Source organism: Eptatretus burgeri, chromosome 1 (genome assembly GCF_056783735.1).
Source record: "Eptatretus burgeri isolate ZD-2024b chromosome 1, Ebu_testis_v1, whole genome shotgun sequence".
Taxonomy (NCBI): Eukaryota; Metazoa; Chordata; class Myxini; order Myxiniformes; family Myxinidae; genus Eptatretus; species Eptatretus burgeri.
Window position 1 is genome coordinate 26623720 of NC_140961.1, and position 20189 is coordinate 26643908.

The 20189-nt window shown below is 42.4% G+C and overlaps 2 protein-coding genes and 1 long non-coding RNA gene across 4 annotated transcripts in view; 1 reads left to right on the plus strand and 2 right to left on the minus strand.

The window, feature by feature from the left end:
- Positions 1-4827, minus strand: part of LOC147034069 (V-set and immunoglobulin domain-containing protein 2-like) — a 38497-nt gene extending 33670 nt beyond the window's left edge. For both annotated transcript variants that reach the window (XM_085876103.1, XM_085876102.1), the window contains exon 1: positions 4649-4827. In XM_085876103.1, the coding sequence (XP_085732229.1) occupies positions 4649-4733 (85 nt within the window). In that variant the 5' untranslated portion in view covers positions 4734-4827. The remainder of the gene's footprint in view (positions 1-4648) is intronic.
- LOC147034070 (uncharacterized) lies at positions 312-16902 on the plus strand. Its single transcript, XR_015056764.1, has 3 exons — positions 312-622; positions 7973-8065; positions 16559-16902. It is a non-coding gene; the product is annotated as an uncharacterized LOC147034070 (long non-coding RNA).
- Positions 15644-20189, minus strand: part of LOC147034071 (hepatitis A virus cellular receptor 2 homolog) — a 55764-nt gene continuing 51218 nt past the window's right edge. Inside the window, exon 5 of the mRNA XM_085876091.1 lies at positions 15644-19888. Within this exon, the coding sequence (XP_085732217.1) occupies positions 19739-19888 (150 nt within the window). The 3' untranslated portion in view covers positions 15644-19738. The remainder of the gene's footprint in view (positions 19889-20189) is intronic.

A 20189-nucleotide genomic window follows, 5' to 3' on the forward strand; every position in this document is an offset into this window, starting at 1 on the left:
GTGTGTGTGTGTGTGTGTGTGTGTGTGTGTGTTTGTGTGTGTGTGTGTGTGTGTGTGTGTGTGTGTGTGTGTGTGTGTGTGTGTGTGTGTGTGTGTGTGTGTGTGTGTGTGTGTGTGCCATTATCAGAATATCCTTTGGGGAAATTGGGAATGATAATTACAGAGGAGAAGAGCAAAAGGTACAAGTTCAATGAATCGCCGTTGTTGTTGTTGTTGTTGTTGTTGTTGTTGTTGTTGTTGTTGTTGTTGTTGTTGTTGTTGTTGTTGTTGTTGTTGTTGTTGTTAAATAATTATAATTTGAGTCTTTGAGGAAGTTATAAATCAATTCCCTTTTGGAATCTGACAGGCCAAGTCTTTCCCTTTACAATCGCATAGATAGGATTTCAATGCCTAATACAGCTGTCCAAAGGGCACTGAGTCTGCCTGCGATAGCTCGCCTACTCTTCTCAAAAGACACCATGGGATCTATAATGTCCACCAACTAAGGACATCGGACGGGACGCCCAGGTTAAAGTCCATCCGACAGACGGAGCACAGGTTGATGAATCACCTTGCCTGTGGAACATGAAGATGACAGTTCATAGCTCGGTCGGGATTCAAACTCTGGCTCGACAGTTTCGAGGTGAGTGTGCATACCTCGAAGCCACACTGACAGCCCATCACAATGTGTTGAATGACATAGTTTGTTGAGTAGACCAAGCTGGACAGACAGGTTAACTATCTCCGCAGGTCAATAAAGAGCCACCTGGGTGTTTTACTGACCATCTGAATTTTTTTTAAGTGCGTTGGAAGAGTGGGCGGGATCGATGCCCTGTTGTTGTGCTTATTGTACATTTCTACATCTGTGTATGTATTTTGTGAACAGACATTGGGCGAAGTCATGTTAATGAAGGAACTATTTTTCGCACAGAGGCCGCATATTGTCCCGAGGGGCTGGTTTCCCCTCCTTCCTTCCCCCTTATTTTACAATTGTAAATTTCTGCCAGCTCCACCACGGTTTCCCCCCACCACAGATTAACACTGTCACTGGAGCAAAAGACCCTCTCATGTGACTATTGGGTCGAGCAGAGAAGCACGGCCCATGGCATGAGTTGTTTAAGGATGAACCACAGGGGAAGGGTCACAACGTGATTGAACTGGGAGGGGGGGGGGCAGAAACGCAGGAGAGTCTGATACTGTGCCTTATGGGAAGTATCGTGGGAAATTAAGTGTGGTATTGGGCTTAATGGTTAATAGCAAACGTAGTGAGCTTCATACTTAACGCGTGCACATGAGAGAATAGGAAACAACAACAACAACGACAACAACAACACAATACCCTGGCAATTTGGAATCCGTGTCGTCGGCTATGACCCTTTTGCCTCCGGTTTTTTTGTTTCCGGTTTTTGGCATGGAGAATGATGCAAACTGGGAGATAAAGGCATCGTCGGAGACATGAAAGACCCAAATATCAGACATGGTGTATATTTCCTTCCACTGATTTTAATAAAGACATCTCCCGCATCATTAAAAAATAATTTTTAATCGTGATTTACATTATTTGATCGCTGATCCCGAATCCAGGCCGAAGTAACCGGAAATTGTGTATACAGTTGTGAACAAGTTACAGGTAAAGTCAGAAGCGAATGTAAGAAGAATTCTACGTTCGCTTCTAGTATTTATTTTTGAGATGAGATCCTGTTCTAGGTAGTGTAGTTGTTGTTGTGAAGGTAATCTTGAGGAAATTTTTTATTTTCAGATGAGATCCTGTTCTAGGTAGTGTAGTTGTTGTTGTGAAGGTAATGTTGAGGTATTATGTTGAGGTAATATTAATTTTTTTAGATGAGATCCTGTTCTCGGCGGTGTAGTTATTGTGAAGGTAATGTTGAGGTATAATGTTGAGGTAATATATATATATATATATTTTTCGATGAGATCCTGTTCTAGGCGGTGTAGTTGTTGTGAAGGTAATGTTGAGGTATAATGTTGAGGTAATATATATATATATATATATTTTTTTTAGATGAGATCCTGTTCTAGGCGGTGTAGTTGTCGTTGTGAAGGTAATGTTGAGGAATTTTTTTTTTAGATGAGATCCTGTTCTCGGCGGTGTAGTTGTTGTTGTGAAGGTAATGTTGAGGTCATATATTTTTTCAGATGAGATCCTGTTCTAGGCGGTGTAGTTGTTGTGAAGGTAATGTTGAGGTAATGTATTTTTTTCAGATGAGATCCTGTTCTAGGCGGTGTAGTTGTCGTTGTGAAGGTAATGTTGAGGTAATATTAATTTTTTTTTTTAGATGAGATCCTGTTCTCGGCGGTGTAGTTGTCGTTGTGAAGGTAATGTTGAGGAAATTAATTTTTTTTCAGATGAGATCCTGTTCTAGGCGGTGTTGTTGTTGTGAAGGTAATGTTAATTGAGGTAATATATTTTTTTCAGATGAGATCCTGTTCTAGGCGGTGTAGTTGTTGTTGTGAAGGTAATGTTGAGGTAATATTAATTTTTTTTTTTAGATGAGATCCTGTTCTCGGCGGTGTAGTTGTCGTTGTGAAGGTAATGTTGAGGAAATTAATTTTTTTTTCAGATGAGATCCTGTTCTTGGCGATGTAATTGTTGTTGTGAAGGTAATGTTAAGGTAATATTTATTTTTTCAGATGAGATCCTGTTCTAGGCGGTGTCGTTGTTGTGAAGGTAATGTTGAAGTAATATATATTTTTTAGATGAGATCCTGTTATAGGCGGTGTAGTTGTCGTTGTGAAGGTAATGTTGAGGAAATTAATTTTTTTTTCAGATAAGATCCTGTACTTGGCGATGTAATTGTTGTTGTGAAGGTAATGTTAATTAAGGTAATATTTATTTTTTCAGATGAGATCCTGTTCTAGGCGGTGTCGTTGTTGTGAAGGTAATGTTGAAGTAATATATTTTTTTAGATGAGATCCTGTTATAGGTGGTGTAGTTGTCGTTGTGAAGGTAATGTTGAGGAAATTAATTTTTTTTCAGATGAGATCCTGTTCTTGGCGATGTAATTGTTGTTGTGAAGGTAATGTTAAGGTAATATTTATTTTTTCAGATGAGATCCTGTTCTAGGCGGTGTCGTTGTTGTGAAGGTAATGTTGAAGTAATATATTTTTTTAGATGAGATCCTGTTATAGGCGGTGTAGTTGTCGTTGTGAAGGTAATGTTGAGGAAATTAATTTTTTTTCAGATGAGATCCTGTTCTTGGCGATGTAATTGTTGTTGTGAAGGTAATGTTAAGGTAATATTAATTTTTTCAGATGAGATCCTGTTCTCGGCGGTGTAGTTGTTGTGAAGGTAATGTTGAAGTAATATATTTTTTTAGATGAGATCCTGTTATAGGCGGTGTAGTTGTCGTTGTGAAGGTAATGTTGAGGAAATTAATTTTTTTTCAGATGAGATCCTGTTCTTGGCGGTGTAATTGTTGTGAAGGTAATGTTGAGGTAATATATATTTTTTCAGATGAGATCCTGTTCTCGGCGGTGTAGTTGTTGTGAAAGTTATTTTGAGGTAATATGCAGTAGTGTTATTACGGTTATAGAAATGCACAAATAATTAATTTGATCTATAGTATACCCAATCACACCTTTATGACTGAAAAATTAACAACAAAACGAGAGAGTAAATACTCCAGCAGTTTTAAGTCCACCTAATTTTATAATAAAGATATCTCCCGCATCATCAAAAATTAATTTTTTATCGTGATTTACATTATTTGATCACTGATCCCGAATCCAGGCCGAAGTAACCGGAAATTGCAGCATCGAATGTAAGAAGAAATCTACGTTCGCTTCGAGGCTTTGCCTATTCCATATTAGATGTTCCACACGCTTCACCTGAAAAATAACTTACTCGTACTTTATTCGGATAAGCACACGTCTCTGCAAAACTAAAGAGAACTTTCCATACACACGCAGTTTGGCTTTAAGCTGTAGTGGGGAGGGTTGATCAAGATTTGGTGTTTGATGCATGAGTGCTGTATGATGGCAACGAAGGAGCAATTGGCTGACAGATAAGTGGGCAGATGTATGCTGGCATTGAAGGATGAGTGGGCATGTTGTTGGATGACGCTGAGAGGTGTAGGTTTGATTTTGGTAGCACCGAGGGATGAGTGGGCATCACATTTGGGAGTGTAGTGCTGAGGTACAACTTGGCACAGTGTATGCTGGCACTGAAGGACAGTAGGCATGGTGTATGGTGGAATTCAAGGATGGGCGGCCACTGAATAACTTGGTGGGTTCTGTGTGGTGGCACGAAAGAATGAGCACAAAATAACTGTGTGTTCTTTTCATGATTGGATTTATCACATCGGTTTTTTGTTGTTGTTCTCTGTTAGGTCTCAGATGATCAAATGCCATATTTTCATTTCAGATGAAGCTAAATATTGTTGATATATATATATATATATATATATATATATATATATATATATATATATATATATATATATATATATATTTTGAAACCACACATCTTCCAGGTCTAAATTAAATGTGTTTGTTCATTTTTCTTGTCTGCTACATCATTAACAACTTGTACAAAGCATCTCGTTGCCTATTCCTTGAAATATAAACAGGAAAAAAAGTGACACCTTCAGCCGAGAAATAAACTTTAAAAGAGCACGAAGATGAAGAGTAGGCACTGGATAATACTCACTTGGTAAAAGAGCTGCCCAATAAAGAAGCTGCCACGGAGGGATGGGAATTTGGGGAGAAAGGCAGTAATACAGTGAGAGAGGCATTAGACTATTAGAGAGACTGAGAACGAAGACGATGGATGGAGAAGAAATTTGTGGGAGAATGTTGCACAGAGGACTGAAACACTATGTAGAGCAGGAAAACTTGAGTCACTTAAAGCAGTTGCACATTGCATTTTTTTTTTTTTTTTTTTTTTTTTTTGTATACCTTGGTCGAGGCTCGTATGAGAGCGAACACACAACTCACAGCAAGGAGGCATGAGACAAGAGGGGCGGGAGTGGAAGGGACAAAACATTGGGGAACAGACACAGGTGAACTGTGGAAGGGAGAGGGATGGGGATGGGACGGGGAACATGGCGAGGGGAAGATGGACATTAAAGCGACTTTCAGGAAGGAAAGCAGGAGAATTGAAGGAAGTGGGCTTGGGTGGATTATCGGGGGTAGAAAAGATCGAGGATTTGGATGGGGGAAGATAAGAGGTGGTGGTGAACAGCTGTTTTGAAAGCCTGAAGGGAAGAATGGGAAAGAATAGAGTGAGGAAGTTTATTCCAAAGGCGGGAAAAAAGAGGAATGAAAGAGTGAAGATGAGCAGTGATTCGTGATTTTGGTAGTTTTACCAGAAGGGGGTTGTTGGCGGACCTTGAGCGCCCTGTGGAAATGTGGTTGGGACAAATCGCAGAGAGAGCAGGGGGGGCAAGGCTGGAGAGGAGTCGGTAGAAGACAGAAAGACCACCGACCAACCTGCGGTGATTGAGTGAGAGGCCCAAAGACTCAGCTTCATTGCGGGAGATGCCAATGATCTTAAAAGCCCTGGTTTCGACAGCGTGAAGTCGAGAAAGGTGGGAGGCAGGAGCACCAGCCCAGAGGGGAGAGCAGTACTCCATCAGGCTACGGACAAAAGCTTTGTAGGTGGTCAGGAGCTCAAGAGGGCCGAGGAAGGACTTTGCACGACGGAGGATTCCCAGTCGGCGACTGGCTTTTGAGGCGAGGTTGGAAATGTGACTTTCCCAGGAAAGGTCATGGCAGATAGTGAGACCCAGAAGCTTGAAAGAAAAGACTTCTTCCAGAGGATTGTTGAGAAAGTGGATGGGGGGGTTTTGTAAACGGTCCTTTCGAAGAGACATAGTGAGAGTGTGAGATTTGTCTGGATTGAAAGACATGTTCCACGTGTTGGACCAGTTTGTGATTTTATCCAGATCTGCAGTGAGCGAAGAAGCTGCTGCTTGCCGGTCTGAGGGATGACAGATGGTACGGCAGAGGGTTGAGTCATCGGCAAAGAGAAATAGAGGATTTTCCAGAGAGTCCGAGAGATCATTGATGAAAACCAGAAAAAGAACAGGGCCCAGAACGCTACCTTGAGGAACTCCAGCCTGCACAGGAAGAGGGGATGAAAGAACTCCATTTAGGGCCACACGTTGACTGCGACAGGAGAGGAAGTCTGCGAGCCATGAGTGGAGATGGCCTTGAATACCATGGGCAGAGAGTTTGGTGAGTAGGGCAGGGTGCCAGACTGTGTCAAAAGCACGTGATATGTCCAGGGATACGGCTCGGATTTCCTGTCTGGCATTGAGGACCTCCATCCATTGATGGGAGAGCAGTAGCAGCATATCTAGGGTAGAGTGACCTGGTCTGAAACCAAATTGATGATTGGAAATCAAGCCATTGGAGAAGAGGAAGGATTTCATGTCTGAAGCGATGATGGATTTCATAACCTTGCTGATGATTGGGAGAAGGCAAATGGTGCAATTCTCTTCCTTCCCCTTTACGCTGTTGTCATGTTGAATGCAAAGTGAGACAACAGTGTTTATAACATTCAAAAGACGATAAATAAAGCTTTTATCAATTTACAAACTGATCAGGACTGAGAGCCCCTTGGGCTTCAATTTCACCCTTGCATTTCCATCATCGTTCACGTTTTCTGCTCACATATGGATTTAGCTGATTTCGTTTTCATTGATTCCCGGTCAATCAATCAAACCTGTAACTCTTGATAGATTTTAAGTACCTGAGGTTGCTGGCTGCTGCTTTTCCTTGCTATGGGATAATTTGCCTAACTGGGATCTCTGTACATTATCCCATGCACAAAAAAACAAGTAAAAAAGATATAAAATGTCTTAGCTCCTGTTGTTTTAGTAATTTTGCTGAACGAAGCTTAAGGGCTAGCCCATATTTATGTACAACTGATATGGCCACCAGTCTACCAGTCGGCTATCTTTGATCAGATTGCAAAATAAAGTGAGACACGTGTGTATGCCATCACGTACTGCGCTTGTGCCAAGTTTAAACAGAATCGGACCATGCATGTCTGTCAAATGGTTGGGACACAAAAACCGAGACCAAATCCATTTAAGTGACAAAATGGCCGCCAGTCGGCCATCTTGGATCTGATCTTGAAAATAAATGACGTGCTTATGTAAGGGATCATTCTTTATCTGTTTAGCAAGTTTGAACAAAATCAGTAAATGCATGTCCGAGAAATGCTTGACGACGTGTTCGACGCCGGGGTTTTTAATATATTTCTTAAACAAAATGGCTGCCAGTCAGCCATCTTTGATCGCATCATGAAACAAAATGATGAACATATGTATACCATCATGTGTTGTCTTTGTGCCAAGTCCGAATAAAATCGGTCTTTAATGTCCGAGATATGGTTGCGGACGCATGCACGGACACATAAATCGAGACTAAATCCATCAGCCTCTCTTTCAGACTAAGTCCAATAAATGCACAGGAGAGAATTGCTATTTTCCAGTACAGGTAGGTAAGTGCACGTGCACAGTAATAACATATATTTTTAAGGTATTTGTATAAAGCAAGTTTAAACAACTTTCGGACACTTCTCATGAATTTGGTTGAACAAAGAAGGCTCTTCGGTGAATGTGAGTGATCCCGACATTGAAGATTGGCACAAAGTGAACTGTTGTTGCCCAGATGTGAGGCATTTCCCAGTCTGTGGTCGGGAGATTGTGGGTTCTGAGGACATAAAGACTGGTTGGATACATGATAATAATTCAGTTGAATGATCAAAATTAATCAACACCAGATTGAATTCAAGACAAGTCAATCTAACCCTGAGAAATCACTTTGAAAATTGAATTCCCATTTCATCAAGGTGTTGTTGACAATATATAGACTCTGACAATTGGTGATTGCAGAAGAAGTCCTACTGTTATGAGTGAGGTGCTAGGAGTTCATAATTATGGAATGTGTATAATATTAAGCGGTGTAGCTGCTTCAATATTTGGTTCATCCATCCATCCTTCCATCAAATTTTTTTTTATAGCCGTGCAGACGCTGAATTGACACAAGGGGGAGATCGAGCTGCATAGCATCAGAAGAAGGAAATGCCAAACTTCACTGCTTCCATCGGACACAGGTGAAATTTTTTTCTTTATTTTGACTTTTGGGAATATTCATCAATTATCCCCAAGTTCGTTTTTTTTTTTTTTTTTTTAAATGGGGGGAATTGTAATCTGCTCCATCTGTCTGTCTGTCATGCTGCCTCCTCCAAAATGGTTGTGCAGAAATTCACCAAACTTGGTAGTTATGATCATCACATGGCAAGGTGCAAGAGTAATGTAATTTTTGGTCCTGCCACTAGGGTTGAGTCAAAAGGTAAAACATCAAAAACGCAATTACAGTCATATTTGTAAACATTTTAAAATGAAACTTTGCATATGCAATCAACATGGGGGAGCACATGAAATATGTAGTTTTTTTTTGTATTTGACCCCAGGTTCTTGCCTGATGTGTGGGGACTTTTTTGTGGTTTATTCACTTCCTGGAATGTTTATCTCTATATTACTAAAACTCTCATCTTGTATGTATGTTCCTGAAATATAGCCAAAACAGTACACGATAGAACAAAAATTTTAGGGCCAACATACTCACCATTCGCCTGCGGTGTGCAGTATCAAGTTTCGTTCAAATCAGGCAACAAAAAAAATTATTAAAAAATCAATTCCCGATTCAGTCAAGTACTCTTCGGGAGAATTTGATCAATGCAACCAACCTCAGCTGTATAGTTCGCTGGAGCTATCTTTTTTTTTTCTTGAAATGATTTTTTTTTATCAACCACTGTCACAACGGGAACCCAAAGGGTTCACAGGTCGTCTAGTTACAGATAAATCTGCATTCCGCCCAGTTTTAAGAAGTAGGCAATGACATTAAAACACTTGTTAAATGGCTATTCCAACAAAACTTCCAAGGCTGGATACGACTCAGATAGGAGATAGAGCTTTCCACTGAGATCAACGAAAGCTCATCCATTGGCATCACATTATTTTGGATAAAAAGGAGAGAACTGATCAGCTGTGTTATTTTTTCATTGGTGTTTAGTGGTTTGGTAGAATGAGGACTGCTGGAGAGCCAATGTTTTTGGTAGTCTGGGAAAGTATACTCATTGTATGGATCACACGTTGCTCTGTCATGCAGGAGGTCGACTTGGTGGAAAAGTTTTATTAAATGCAGGAGGTTGACTTCTACTTGTGAGAGTCAACATTCTTTGGCTATTGTCAGTAGCGCATCATTGCCGTAGAGTCTTGCAGGTCACTCAAACGGACTAGATACGACTACAAGCTGCCCTCGCATGTCAAGACTGTTCCTTAATTTCCACCTCTCCTGAAATTAATACTGTCTGGGAATCATTCCACGCAAGCTTGCTTTCCCTGATTTACAGAGTTGACTGCACCTCACTTCTCATCACTCATTTGTTACTCTTTTCTCTTGCCTGTGGATCCAACTTCCCCAGTCTGTTCAGTCCCATTCTTCCCTCCAGGGCTGTCCTCCACTACCTCGGGTCATCTCCCATCCCAAAATGTGATCTCTTCTCACACAAATGCCCACATTCCTAAGCGTTCTCATTTTCCCGGTTTTTGTGATCTTTACCACCACGACCTCAATTCTATTTATTTGAGAGTTGTCAGTTGGTTTGTCAGATTTGCAACTGTCTTTGGAATGTGTTTGCTAGGTGGGTTCGGGATACCTTCTCTGGCTTGTTGTTGTGGTATAGCCTGCGGGCATGCAGGGCGGGGCATGATGATGGGAGGAGTGGTCGGCGTGAGCGTCGTGTCTGCCAGGGATATAGGGAGTGCGTGCCGCCTGAGGCGTCGTAGTGATGCCGTAGTCGCCCGGCTTGTGAGTGTGCTGAGTGCGTAATAAAGGAGAGCTGCGGGCAAGTACGCCCGCGCTCGCACTTGTACAACACAGACCGGCTCGACTGTTCCCCCGCTCGTGTCTGCCTGCTAAGCATCTTCTACACGACACTACAGTTGGCTGACGAGGATCTTCGGATCGGTGTGTGCAGGGTGGTGGCTGGGTTCGAAGTGGCAGCGAGTAGCTCAGCGCACCTTGCGCGGTTCAAGGTTCCGGAGGAGTACGCATCGCGAAGAGCGTGTCGCAGGTTCGCTCGCACGCGCACAGGCTCCGGAGCCAGGAGGCTCGCCGGCGCGGTCCAGCTCAGGCATGACAGGGAGTCGGGGCACGGCGCGCGGACGCGTGCCCGCCTTCGTCGGAGTCGACTTCGGCCACATCGAGTGGGCAACGGCCGCGCTCAGTGTTCGTTTTATTGAGGCACGACAAATCGGGGGAATGATTTCTGCAAAGCCACGGCGAAAGAACGAGGACACGCAGTTCGGCTCGAACGCGGCGTTGGACGTCGCGCAAGCTCTGAAGAATGTCCGGGGTCTCGATGGTCGGGGCGCAGCAGGTGGTCCGGAGGTCAGCGCGATGTGCCAGGCGCGTACGGCCGCGCGCACGGTCTGCGGCGCGGGTCGTGGGCGAGCGTTGCAATGCAATCACTCGGACGGCGGTCTGAGCACTCGAGGACGTCTACGTTGTGTGTACCGAGAGTCATCGCCCATCATTACAGTCATAGATGGCGGTGTGCGAAGCGGTCCTTCCGTCCCGGGTCAAGACCTACTGCCGGCATGGTGTTCGGTGCATGGCGTGCACGGTAACGCCCCGGGTCGAGTTTGGCGGCCGGGGCACAGAGATTCCAGCGACCCGGAGCGGGAGATGCTGCCGGTGTTAGACCTGTTTCCAATTGATCCGGAGATGACAAGATCAGTGGCAGGGGAGGTTGAGGTGACTGGGGCACTGATGCTGCCCATGTTGAGCCTGGTTTCAGTTGGTCCTACGGTGACAGAACCGATGCCAGTGAATGTCGAAGTGATCGGGGCACTGATCGGGTGTCGAATTGAGTCCACTCGTGCTGCCCTCGCATCGCGCGCGTACACCGGCGAAGCGATTGCACCGCTTGCAGCGCCCGACGTCTCGGTGCTTTACCGGGGGTGAAGCGCCCTACTCACGGTGTTTGTGGTGCGAGGGGAGGGGCCCGTCCTTTTGGGTCGGGACTGGCTGGCGCACCTCGGGCTGGATCTCCAGTTCGTACCTCCAGGTGTGCCGGTGCTCTCTTCGATGCTTTCGTCGAGTACCGAGGGCGAGGTTCTGGCGGCGGGAGCCGCGTCGATGCAACGGGAGCGGCCGTTCGTTGCTGCCTGCAACGGCGGTGTGCGGTTCGGGAGCAGCAGGAGCCGTGCCAGCTCTCGCGATGAGCTCTCGCGCGTCGGCTGCGTGCATGGTGCGAGGTGCGCCGGTGTTGTTCGAGCAGCTTCAACGGGTTGCGGTGAGCCCGTGGCGTTAAAGGAAGTCGCGAGTCACAACATCGAGGCAACAACCAAGAGGCAGACTCGTGATGTGGGTTGTGGGTTGCTGTTCATTGCATATTTGTTTTTCATTGCTCGAGTGATGCGGTTTAACGTTGTTGAAATAAATGCCAGCAGTTCCCGTGTGAGAGTGGGTTTGGCGGAGATCAATCGATGGGATTTGTATTATGATCAATGTGATGTGGGGGCTTTGGGAGCGGTGGGGGCGAATAAAGAGGGTTTATTGGCCTCCAGTTGCCCCAGGCCACGGGTAGTTGTTTTGTCAGGTGCTGGGATTTTATCAAAAGAACGCGCTGTACGGAAAAATGAGTTTGCAATGGTTCAAATGTTATTCCTATTGATTTATGACGAGCCTATGGTTGGAGTATGCTTTGAATGGAGTTGCGACCGTCTAATGGCCGTGGGGGTCTCGGAGATCGACTCGGAGCCGGGACGCTTTCAGCAAGGTCGGACGTGCCTGGCGCCTGGGGCGCGGCTCTCTGGGTTCTCTCAAGGCCGTTTTGGCCATGCGGTGGAATCTCAACTGATTGTGGTGCGTGGGTTGTTGTGGAGTGTTTGTTGCTTCCAGCCCAGGGCGCTGTTCAGCGCCCCCACCAAGGTCAGTCGGGTCTGGCGGTGGCCCCGCGGGTTCCAGACAGCGGGGGTCCGGCCTCGGAAGGTTTATCTGTTTCAGGTCTGGCTGGGGAAGAGGTGCCGCCTTATGGGCCGGAGGTGTTTGATGGTGCCGGGGGAGGTTTGCTGCGGGAGGTCGCCGCGACCTCGCCGAGGGCCATGTAAGCATGAGCCGACTGGGGGCGTTTTCGCTGTGTAGTGCTACTGTGCTTCTCCAGTAGCTCGCTTCACACGTTATATGATGTGATGTGCTTTTATACTTCGCTGTTTTCTTTTTTGTACCTTGTCTGCTGTTATACCGTAGTACTTCATGCTGTTTATGCTTATTATGATGGTGATCATTTAATAATCATAGTTTTAGGAGGGAGGAGTGTGGTATAGCCTGCGGGCATGCAGGGCGGGGCATGATGATGGGAGGAGTGGTCGGCGTGAGCGTCGTGTCTGCCAGGGATATAGGGAATGCGCGCCGCCTGAGGCGTCGTAGTGATGCCATAGTTGCCCGGCTTGTGAGTGTGCTGAGTGCGTAATAAAGGAGAGCTGCGGGCAAGTACGCCCGCGCTCGCGCTTGTGCAACACAGCCCGGCTCGACTGTTCCCCCGCTCGTGTCTGCCTGCTAAGCATCTTCTACACGACACTACGGTTGTCTTTGTGTTTGTATACAAATTGGATTCTTTAATCTGTTGAACTTTTCATGGCTCAGCCAATCCTAATTCTGTTGTCATTCTGTGCACTTGGTTGAGTTCCATCATGCTGCTACCTCCTTCTCGGCTTGGCAGGTACATTCTCGGGATGCATTGATTTTTTTGTTGAATATTTTGTGGATTGTGAGGCGTTTCCTTGTTCTGATATGTAGCTTATTGATTTGTGCTTTTGGCCAATTTATTATTCAGCAGCTGTATTGGAACACTGTGGTACTGCTAATTAGTCTCACCCCGAAGGGGATGCGAGACTATTACTGTGTGTGTGTGTGTGTGTGTGTGTGTGTGTGTGTGTGTGTGTGTGTGTGTGTGTGTGTGTGTGTGTGTGTGTGTGTGTGTGTGTGTGACATTTGATAACAAATAGGGTGGAAATGATCAATATTGAGAAAATTTGACAACAGAAGGCACAGTATGGAGTAAACTTCCAGAAACATTACAACAGAGAGCCACAAAGGGTTGTGGTCACTTTGTGAAATGCAATTTGGGGGGAAAAAATCTTCAACTGTTAGGAAACAGTACAATCAATAGACGTAGAGGAATGGTTGAGTAACGCACATCATTGTAATTGTGAACATTCCGTATTTAAAGTTCTACATCATAAACACATTATCACAGGTGATCTCAGAATAGTGAAAGATAGAAAATTCCGCGCATTACTTACAAAAGGACTAATTATAGTGAAAATAAAAGGATTAACTGAAATAAAGCAGTGGAACTTACAATGATAGGACTGATGGAATGGATGAGAGAACAAATTGATAAACACAAAGTACCAAACACACAAATGGCTTCATGGTTAGAGGAGGTAGAGAAACATGTAAAAAGGAGAATTGTTGATTTGACAAAGAAAAATTTGAATAAATAATCTGAAGGTAATTTAAAACAATTCAGAAACAAGTGATTATTTAAAACAGGTTCAAACACAATACAGTATGTTCTTCTTCCAATTGACAAAGAAAATAATAATATTACATTTTTATGCAAAATATTCTACATTCAAACATTTTTGGAAGAATTGGGCTTACACACTGAACTCTCAAAGACCTACAAAATAAGTAATGATAATAAAATTGACTTGTTGCAACACCATGTAAATCACTCAAAAGCTAGAAGACTTAGTTCCAGATAAACACCAGAAATTAACATTCATTTACTGGATCAAAAAAAAAAAATGTACAAAAACCCTTGTAAGATGAGGTTCATCATCGCAGGTAGAGAATGCAGTTTGAAACCATTGTCAGGCAGTATTACAGGGGTGATGAAACTAATTTATAAATGCTTTTAAAATTACCATGAAAATGCAAGGTTTTATTCTGGTATTAAAAAATTATGGATCATTCCAAACCTGGAAATCGACAGTAGTATCCACAACATTAATAACAAGGGTAAAGCTAAATGTTTATCGACTTGTGTTTTTTTTCACATTATACACAACACATTATAACCACATTGGACAGAACAGTAGATAAAGCATTTTCAGGAGGTAATTAAGTATAAATTAAAGTTTATCAAAAAGAACAAACTGGTCTATAAAGGAAAATCAATATTCATGTAGTTTTTCAAAAAATATACTTGAACAAAGTACACACAGACCCCGACCCCATAGGAGGGAGGATAGGGGGTGGGAAGAGGGCAATGCAGAGTACTTTTGCTAGTACATGAATAAATCTTGCATCAGACATTAAGCGGTAGTAACAAATCCGGTTTAGTAATTTCCTGATTCTATGTTACGACTGAAAGGGGAATGAAAACGAATCCAAAGCCAAGTAAACTAGTCCCATAATACATGATTTTTATACATGTTGTGTCTTTAAAAGAGCCAAAGTTGGAAACGATGCACTCTTTAACTGACATTTTTTAAAGGGATAAGATACCTCCACTCCATTGGTACCATGTGTTTCATATTCATTAGTGTGGTATAACCATACCATCTAATTTTCGTATATATACAGTACCTGTAGAAATGCATAATCACATGCTAATGATGTACAATATGAGTAAAAGACCATCGTAAAAAATACGATAGAAAACTAGAAGAGCACTTGGGAGAGTGTTTCCCTCTGCCAGGCTGAACAGTTTATGTTTTGTATCCCACTGATAGACCAGATCTGAACCAAAATCGAATCGACTTGTTCTTGTCACCTACCCAACTCATCCACCTAGTTTTATCATAAACTCATCCACAACTTTTTGAAATATGGTGATATCATTTTTTGGCCCATCTCTCAACCATGAACAATCACTTAAAAATTTCTCACATCCGAATCAAGGTCAAACAAACAAACAAACAAATGAAAAATCACTCATAGAGTGACAACTTGGCAAAACAGCACAAAGTAGAATGGCATTCGGTAGAGCGCATACCTCTGCCAGGTGGAACAGTTTACGTTTTGTATCCCACTGATGGGCTGGATCCGAACCAAAATCCAATCCGCTTGTTCTTGTCACCTGTTCAACTCATCGACCTTGTTTTGTCATAACTCTTCCACAACGTTTTGAGATAAAATGATATATTTAGTTTTTGGCCCTATCTATCAATTTTAGAAATTAGGCCTGTGTTGACCTTTCAAGTCAATCGAATGAAAACTGAGGATTTCAGATATTTGACAAATTTGTTGACCTTTGGCCTATGTTGACCATTTGGCTTCTTGCTTATGACAAACTCTTCCATGTGGTGAAGTTTCGTGAAGATCGGTTTAAAATTGTGACCTGGAGGCGATAAACATAAAAACAAATGGACAAACAGACAGACAGCATAACGCACACAACCAACCAGTATACTTGAAAAATCTTCGATTTTCGTAAGTAACAGACAGACAGACAGGGGTGAAAACAAAACCTCCTTCCACCTTTGGTGGCGGAGGTAACAAACGCACCAACACTTGAAATTATTGACAACATTACACTTTAATTCAGTGTCCATTTTCACTACAAATCAATTACAATTATCACTTTAATATAAAGTACAGTGAAAAGAGGTTTTTCTTTGTTTCACGTTTGTTTATTTTTCCACCTGATGACACAGTAAATGTAATACAATGTGTTCAATATCTCACCGTGTTTAATGTATTATACAGTATAATACTCAACTGTTGTAAGTCATGTTTATGAAATTTATTATCATATCTATCAGAGTTAATAATGTGTAATAAAATAAAATCATGTTATTTTCCTTGTTCTACAATCCCTCTAACTCACTCCAAGGTTAAGAATGTTAAAATCCAGGTACATTATTTATCCAGGTACATCCAATCCACGGAAAAATAAAAATTGAAATGGGACCATCTATATATTACATATGCACGAGGGGAAGAGGAGATGGTTTTGAGTTGTTCGAGATTCTCCAACTCCCAAGGACAAACAGAGAAATTGTTATTTTCAAACTCATGTTTACTATTCATGTTTTATTTCTGTTTGTCTTTATATCTTCAGATCCATGAGGTTGTGTACATGCCAAGCACAGGTATTAATTAAACATACTTTCCACAATCTGGAAGGTGGAGGTACAGAGGGGTCTTTATTGATCATGTTAAGGTACCAATACATGTCATGGAGAGATGGGATATGGAAGGGGTGGGGGTAGCTCAAATATGCCATTCTTGCATACATAATATGTAGATGGTCCCACAACCTTTACAGCAATTTTTTTATCATCTGCAGGATTAACAGGATAGCTGGAATAGCATCCTATTGATAATTAATAATCGATGAGTAGAATGGTTTTCTGAAATAATCCATTAGACATGCAACATCACAAATCGCACTGATATGTGTAGGCCAATTGATGACTCAGAAAAAAACAAAACAAATGCTATAATATATCTAAACATTTTGGCACACTAAATTCATCCAATAATACTGCTTTGCCATCTTATTGACAATTTATGCTTTCAGGTGAATAACCAAATGATCTGCTATGCAGAAATTGGATGTGCATGTTTTGAAGAGCAGAACAGACTTTTATGCATCTTCCATGATCACAACCTCAGAAACTTTAGTGGCACCTTTATCAACACCATCATCCTCTGATTGCACGTCATCTCACATCAAGCTAGTGCTTCATTGTTAATTTTGAAGATTGACAACTCAAAAGCACTTTCTGAAGATCCTGTTATCAGTCAACATGCCAAAGGGGGACATCTGATCTATAGCTCTACTGTAGAGACCATACAGTATGGAGTAGTCAGTTGGTCCATGAACATTTTCCTCAATACTTCTTGCCATCCATCTCTCACCAACTGACTCATTCCATCCTTGATCTATTCTCTTCCACTAACCACTGATTATTTTCAATTCAACATCTGCATGCAAGCCAAATGACATTGCCGTATGGGACTCATGTCATGATTATCTCAAATTAACATAATTATTGAGGCATTCCTCGCATTTTCCTGTTCCATCTCTGGTATTGCAGGAACTTCTTTCCTGTACTGCCCAATGTGCCTTCACTCAACTCGAACGTTTACTGCAATGATATCATGTTTGTCGTATGTACGTGGTCATCTTCCAGTGGTCATCCCAGAGATTTAACTATAAAAATAATGGGCTGTGCTTTGGCCAACCAAAGAGGGCTTTTTCAAAGGGAGTCGAGGGATTGTTGTAGAATCTACTTTAGAATGTGCTGTTGCAGCAATAGTCATGGGGGTAACATGAGTAAGACAGACTAGTTATGTCATGAATAAACTTTTAGCATAAGTGTGTAGTTTCTGTTTAAAATGATGACCTATGTGGTTCAGAAGCTGATAGATATGATCAAATGAAAGACCAAGAAGGAACCCGAAGAAGTAAAGAGCAAAGATGGAGTCATCAGGAGGAACCTGGATAGGATTTGGGTTTCAGCCGCTACTCCCCTACCCTCAAACCCATCCAGGTGCAGCCAAGTGAGTCTTACAGAAAAAAATTCTGCAAGAATTCACTTCTCCCTAGAGAGATAGATAATGAAAGAAAGGCATAGAGAGTAAAAGAGATGAAAGAGAAGAAAAAGTGATAATTAGAATGAAAAAAGAGAATTGTTACAATAACAGAAAAATTAGAAAGAAATGTGAAAGGAACAAAAATGTCAGCAAGAATCCAGACAGATAGATTTCAGCAGTTACTCCCAGGCTCAAACGCAGAAACATGTACAAGCTCCCTCCATAATGACATCAATATGATACCTCCCTCCATAATGTGTCGAAAAACTTCTGACTATTTCCCCCTCATTAATCCTTTAAGTCGTTCCCTTTGTAATCTGTCTATGTTGCTTTAACAATTCATTTGTCAGCTCTGCCAGCCACCAACCCCCCCCCCACCCCCTACTTGAGGAAGGCAAAAAGCAGGACCTTGCAACGGTGCATAAGGTAAGAGCCATGGTGAGACTGGCCATCTCAAGGACAGCCGTTCAGAGCCACGAGTAACCTTGAAAGCTGCTGTAAGCTATGACAAGCAGACAGCGAACCAATGGGCATGCACCTGTGTACAGTCTTGGAGTAGTAAAAGGCCGAATGGCGAGAGTAAACAGAGTTGAGTTAAGTTACACGATGGAGCTGAGATTCGAGAGCTGCTCTGTGTGAAGTCAACAGTACAGCTCCATTCCCATGAAGCCCAGCGAGCCATGGATAGATACACCAAGCTGGATGATAGAAATGGCTGGGAGCGAGAGAGAGAGAGAGAGAATTGGCCAACAGGCTTTGAGGACGGCAGTCTGAGCGTCAGGAGGGAAGAAGCAGATGAGTGTATGTTTGCCGGTAGCCACTAGTCTAGATGCGATTGACCCTGCCATACCTCTATCGCTGAGAACATCAGTGCCAGCCATATCCACTGCATGCAAACATTGTGTGAGGACCAGGATATTTCAGTCTTGTGACCTCGATCCTTGACTTTAGTGCATGTGAGTGATTGGGCCATAAGGTATTTCTCGGCATCGTTGAATTCTCGCGGGTAAGTAAGGATATAGTTGATAGCAGAGAATTCTCGTTCCCAGTACATTTGCTTCTTTTCCTTCCCTCCATGTCATTTCTCTAATAAATCCTATTTTTCTAACTGGCATGTTGATCTGGTGAGAGGTTCGCATTCGGAGAAGCAATTAACAATATCGGCCAATCCACGGGAATTATAAGTTGGCACAAAAAGCCCTCATTATAGGAGGGTTTAAAATGCAGTGGTTCACCCAAGGTTATCGCTTGGCCCCCATCCTTTGGAAAGGTGAACTGTATGATTGTGACAAATCTTGTTAAAGTTTCTATACAACAGAAACCAAAATAAAGATCTGTTCGGCTTTTCCAGCAGATGGCCTCTTAGGACCATCTGTCACTAAATTGGTGACCGTTTGGGTGGAATATTTGACCATGTGTCCACCCATAATCCACCATAACTTAATTAGGATTGGGATGATAACCCTGGTCCAAATACGATGACTGGAACATTATAAATGGCAGTTGTACAACTTCCAGAGAGAACTGTACAAACTCGTGAGATTGCCATTAACTGTGCTGTTACTGATATTCATTTTCTTCAAAAAAGTTTCTCTTGTATTTTAATACCCAGAGACAAAGGAGAACTTTTTCTAAATGATTTCCACAATTTTTTTTATTACTTTGAGGATTTCAAATTTAGTTCCTCATCTTTATAACATAAACGTGTTTCAAATGCAGTCTTTGTCACTTATTTATGCATGATTTTTACCTTTTTAATTGGGTCGGCATCAAAACATTATACTATATTTAATGTGAATTTTTCAATTTTGAAATTGCACATGCAGATTCTTTTCCTTGAAAATGAGGTTTTAAAAAAATCAGATAAACGAATAACGATGGATGGAATTAACAGAACGATGAACGAAATACGCTAACCACAGTTGCAAAACAGAAGAAGCTGACATTTCAGGTGTTAACCCTTCATCAGAGAAAAGGATGAAAGGTTAACACCCAAATCATCAGCTTTCATTTCCTTCCCTGAGTGGTGAACATACCTCAATCAATGTTCTGTTAATTCCATCCATTGTTCTACCTGTCTGCCGACACAGATTGGCACGAGCCTTCACAAGAAAGATGAGCTCTTCATTGTACTGCAGGTAAAGGTAGACTATATTTCGAGTTATTCATCTGATTGTTGTTTTTGCTGAACCTTGCGAATTGTCTTCTTCCTAACTTCAGCATACAGGGTCTCAGGTTCCTTTTGAGGTCTTGGTTGCATCCAAGATCCAACACCCACAGTTGCATACGCTGTTTCTTGTTCAGTGGACTCCTGAAGAGACAACAAAAGAGAGAAGATTATTTTGCAGGCTGCTCTGGTTAAATTATTAAATATCAAATTTGCATCGCAGCTGAACATCCACACAGCCGAGTTACAAACATTTAGAGTGAGTTACCGTCCACAAACACAAGTGATCAACTATCCATCACATCATACAGGAAAGCCAATCAAACTTTAATGCTTCACATCATGCAGGAAAGGAACAGCAAAATACAACATACAGAAGAGGAGAAAAATATTTCACGAGGAAACCACACTCCGTCATTTTAAAAATTCAAGAAGAAGTTTTAGT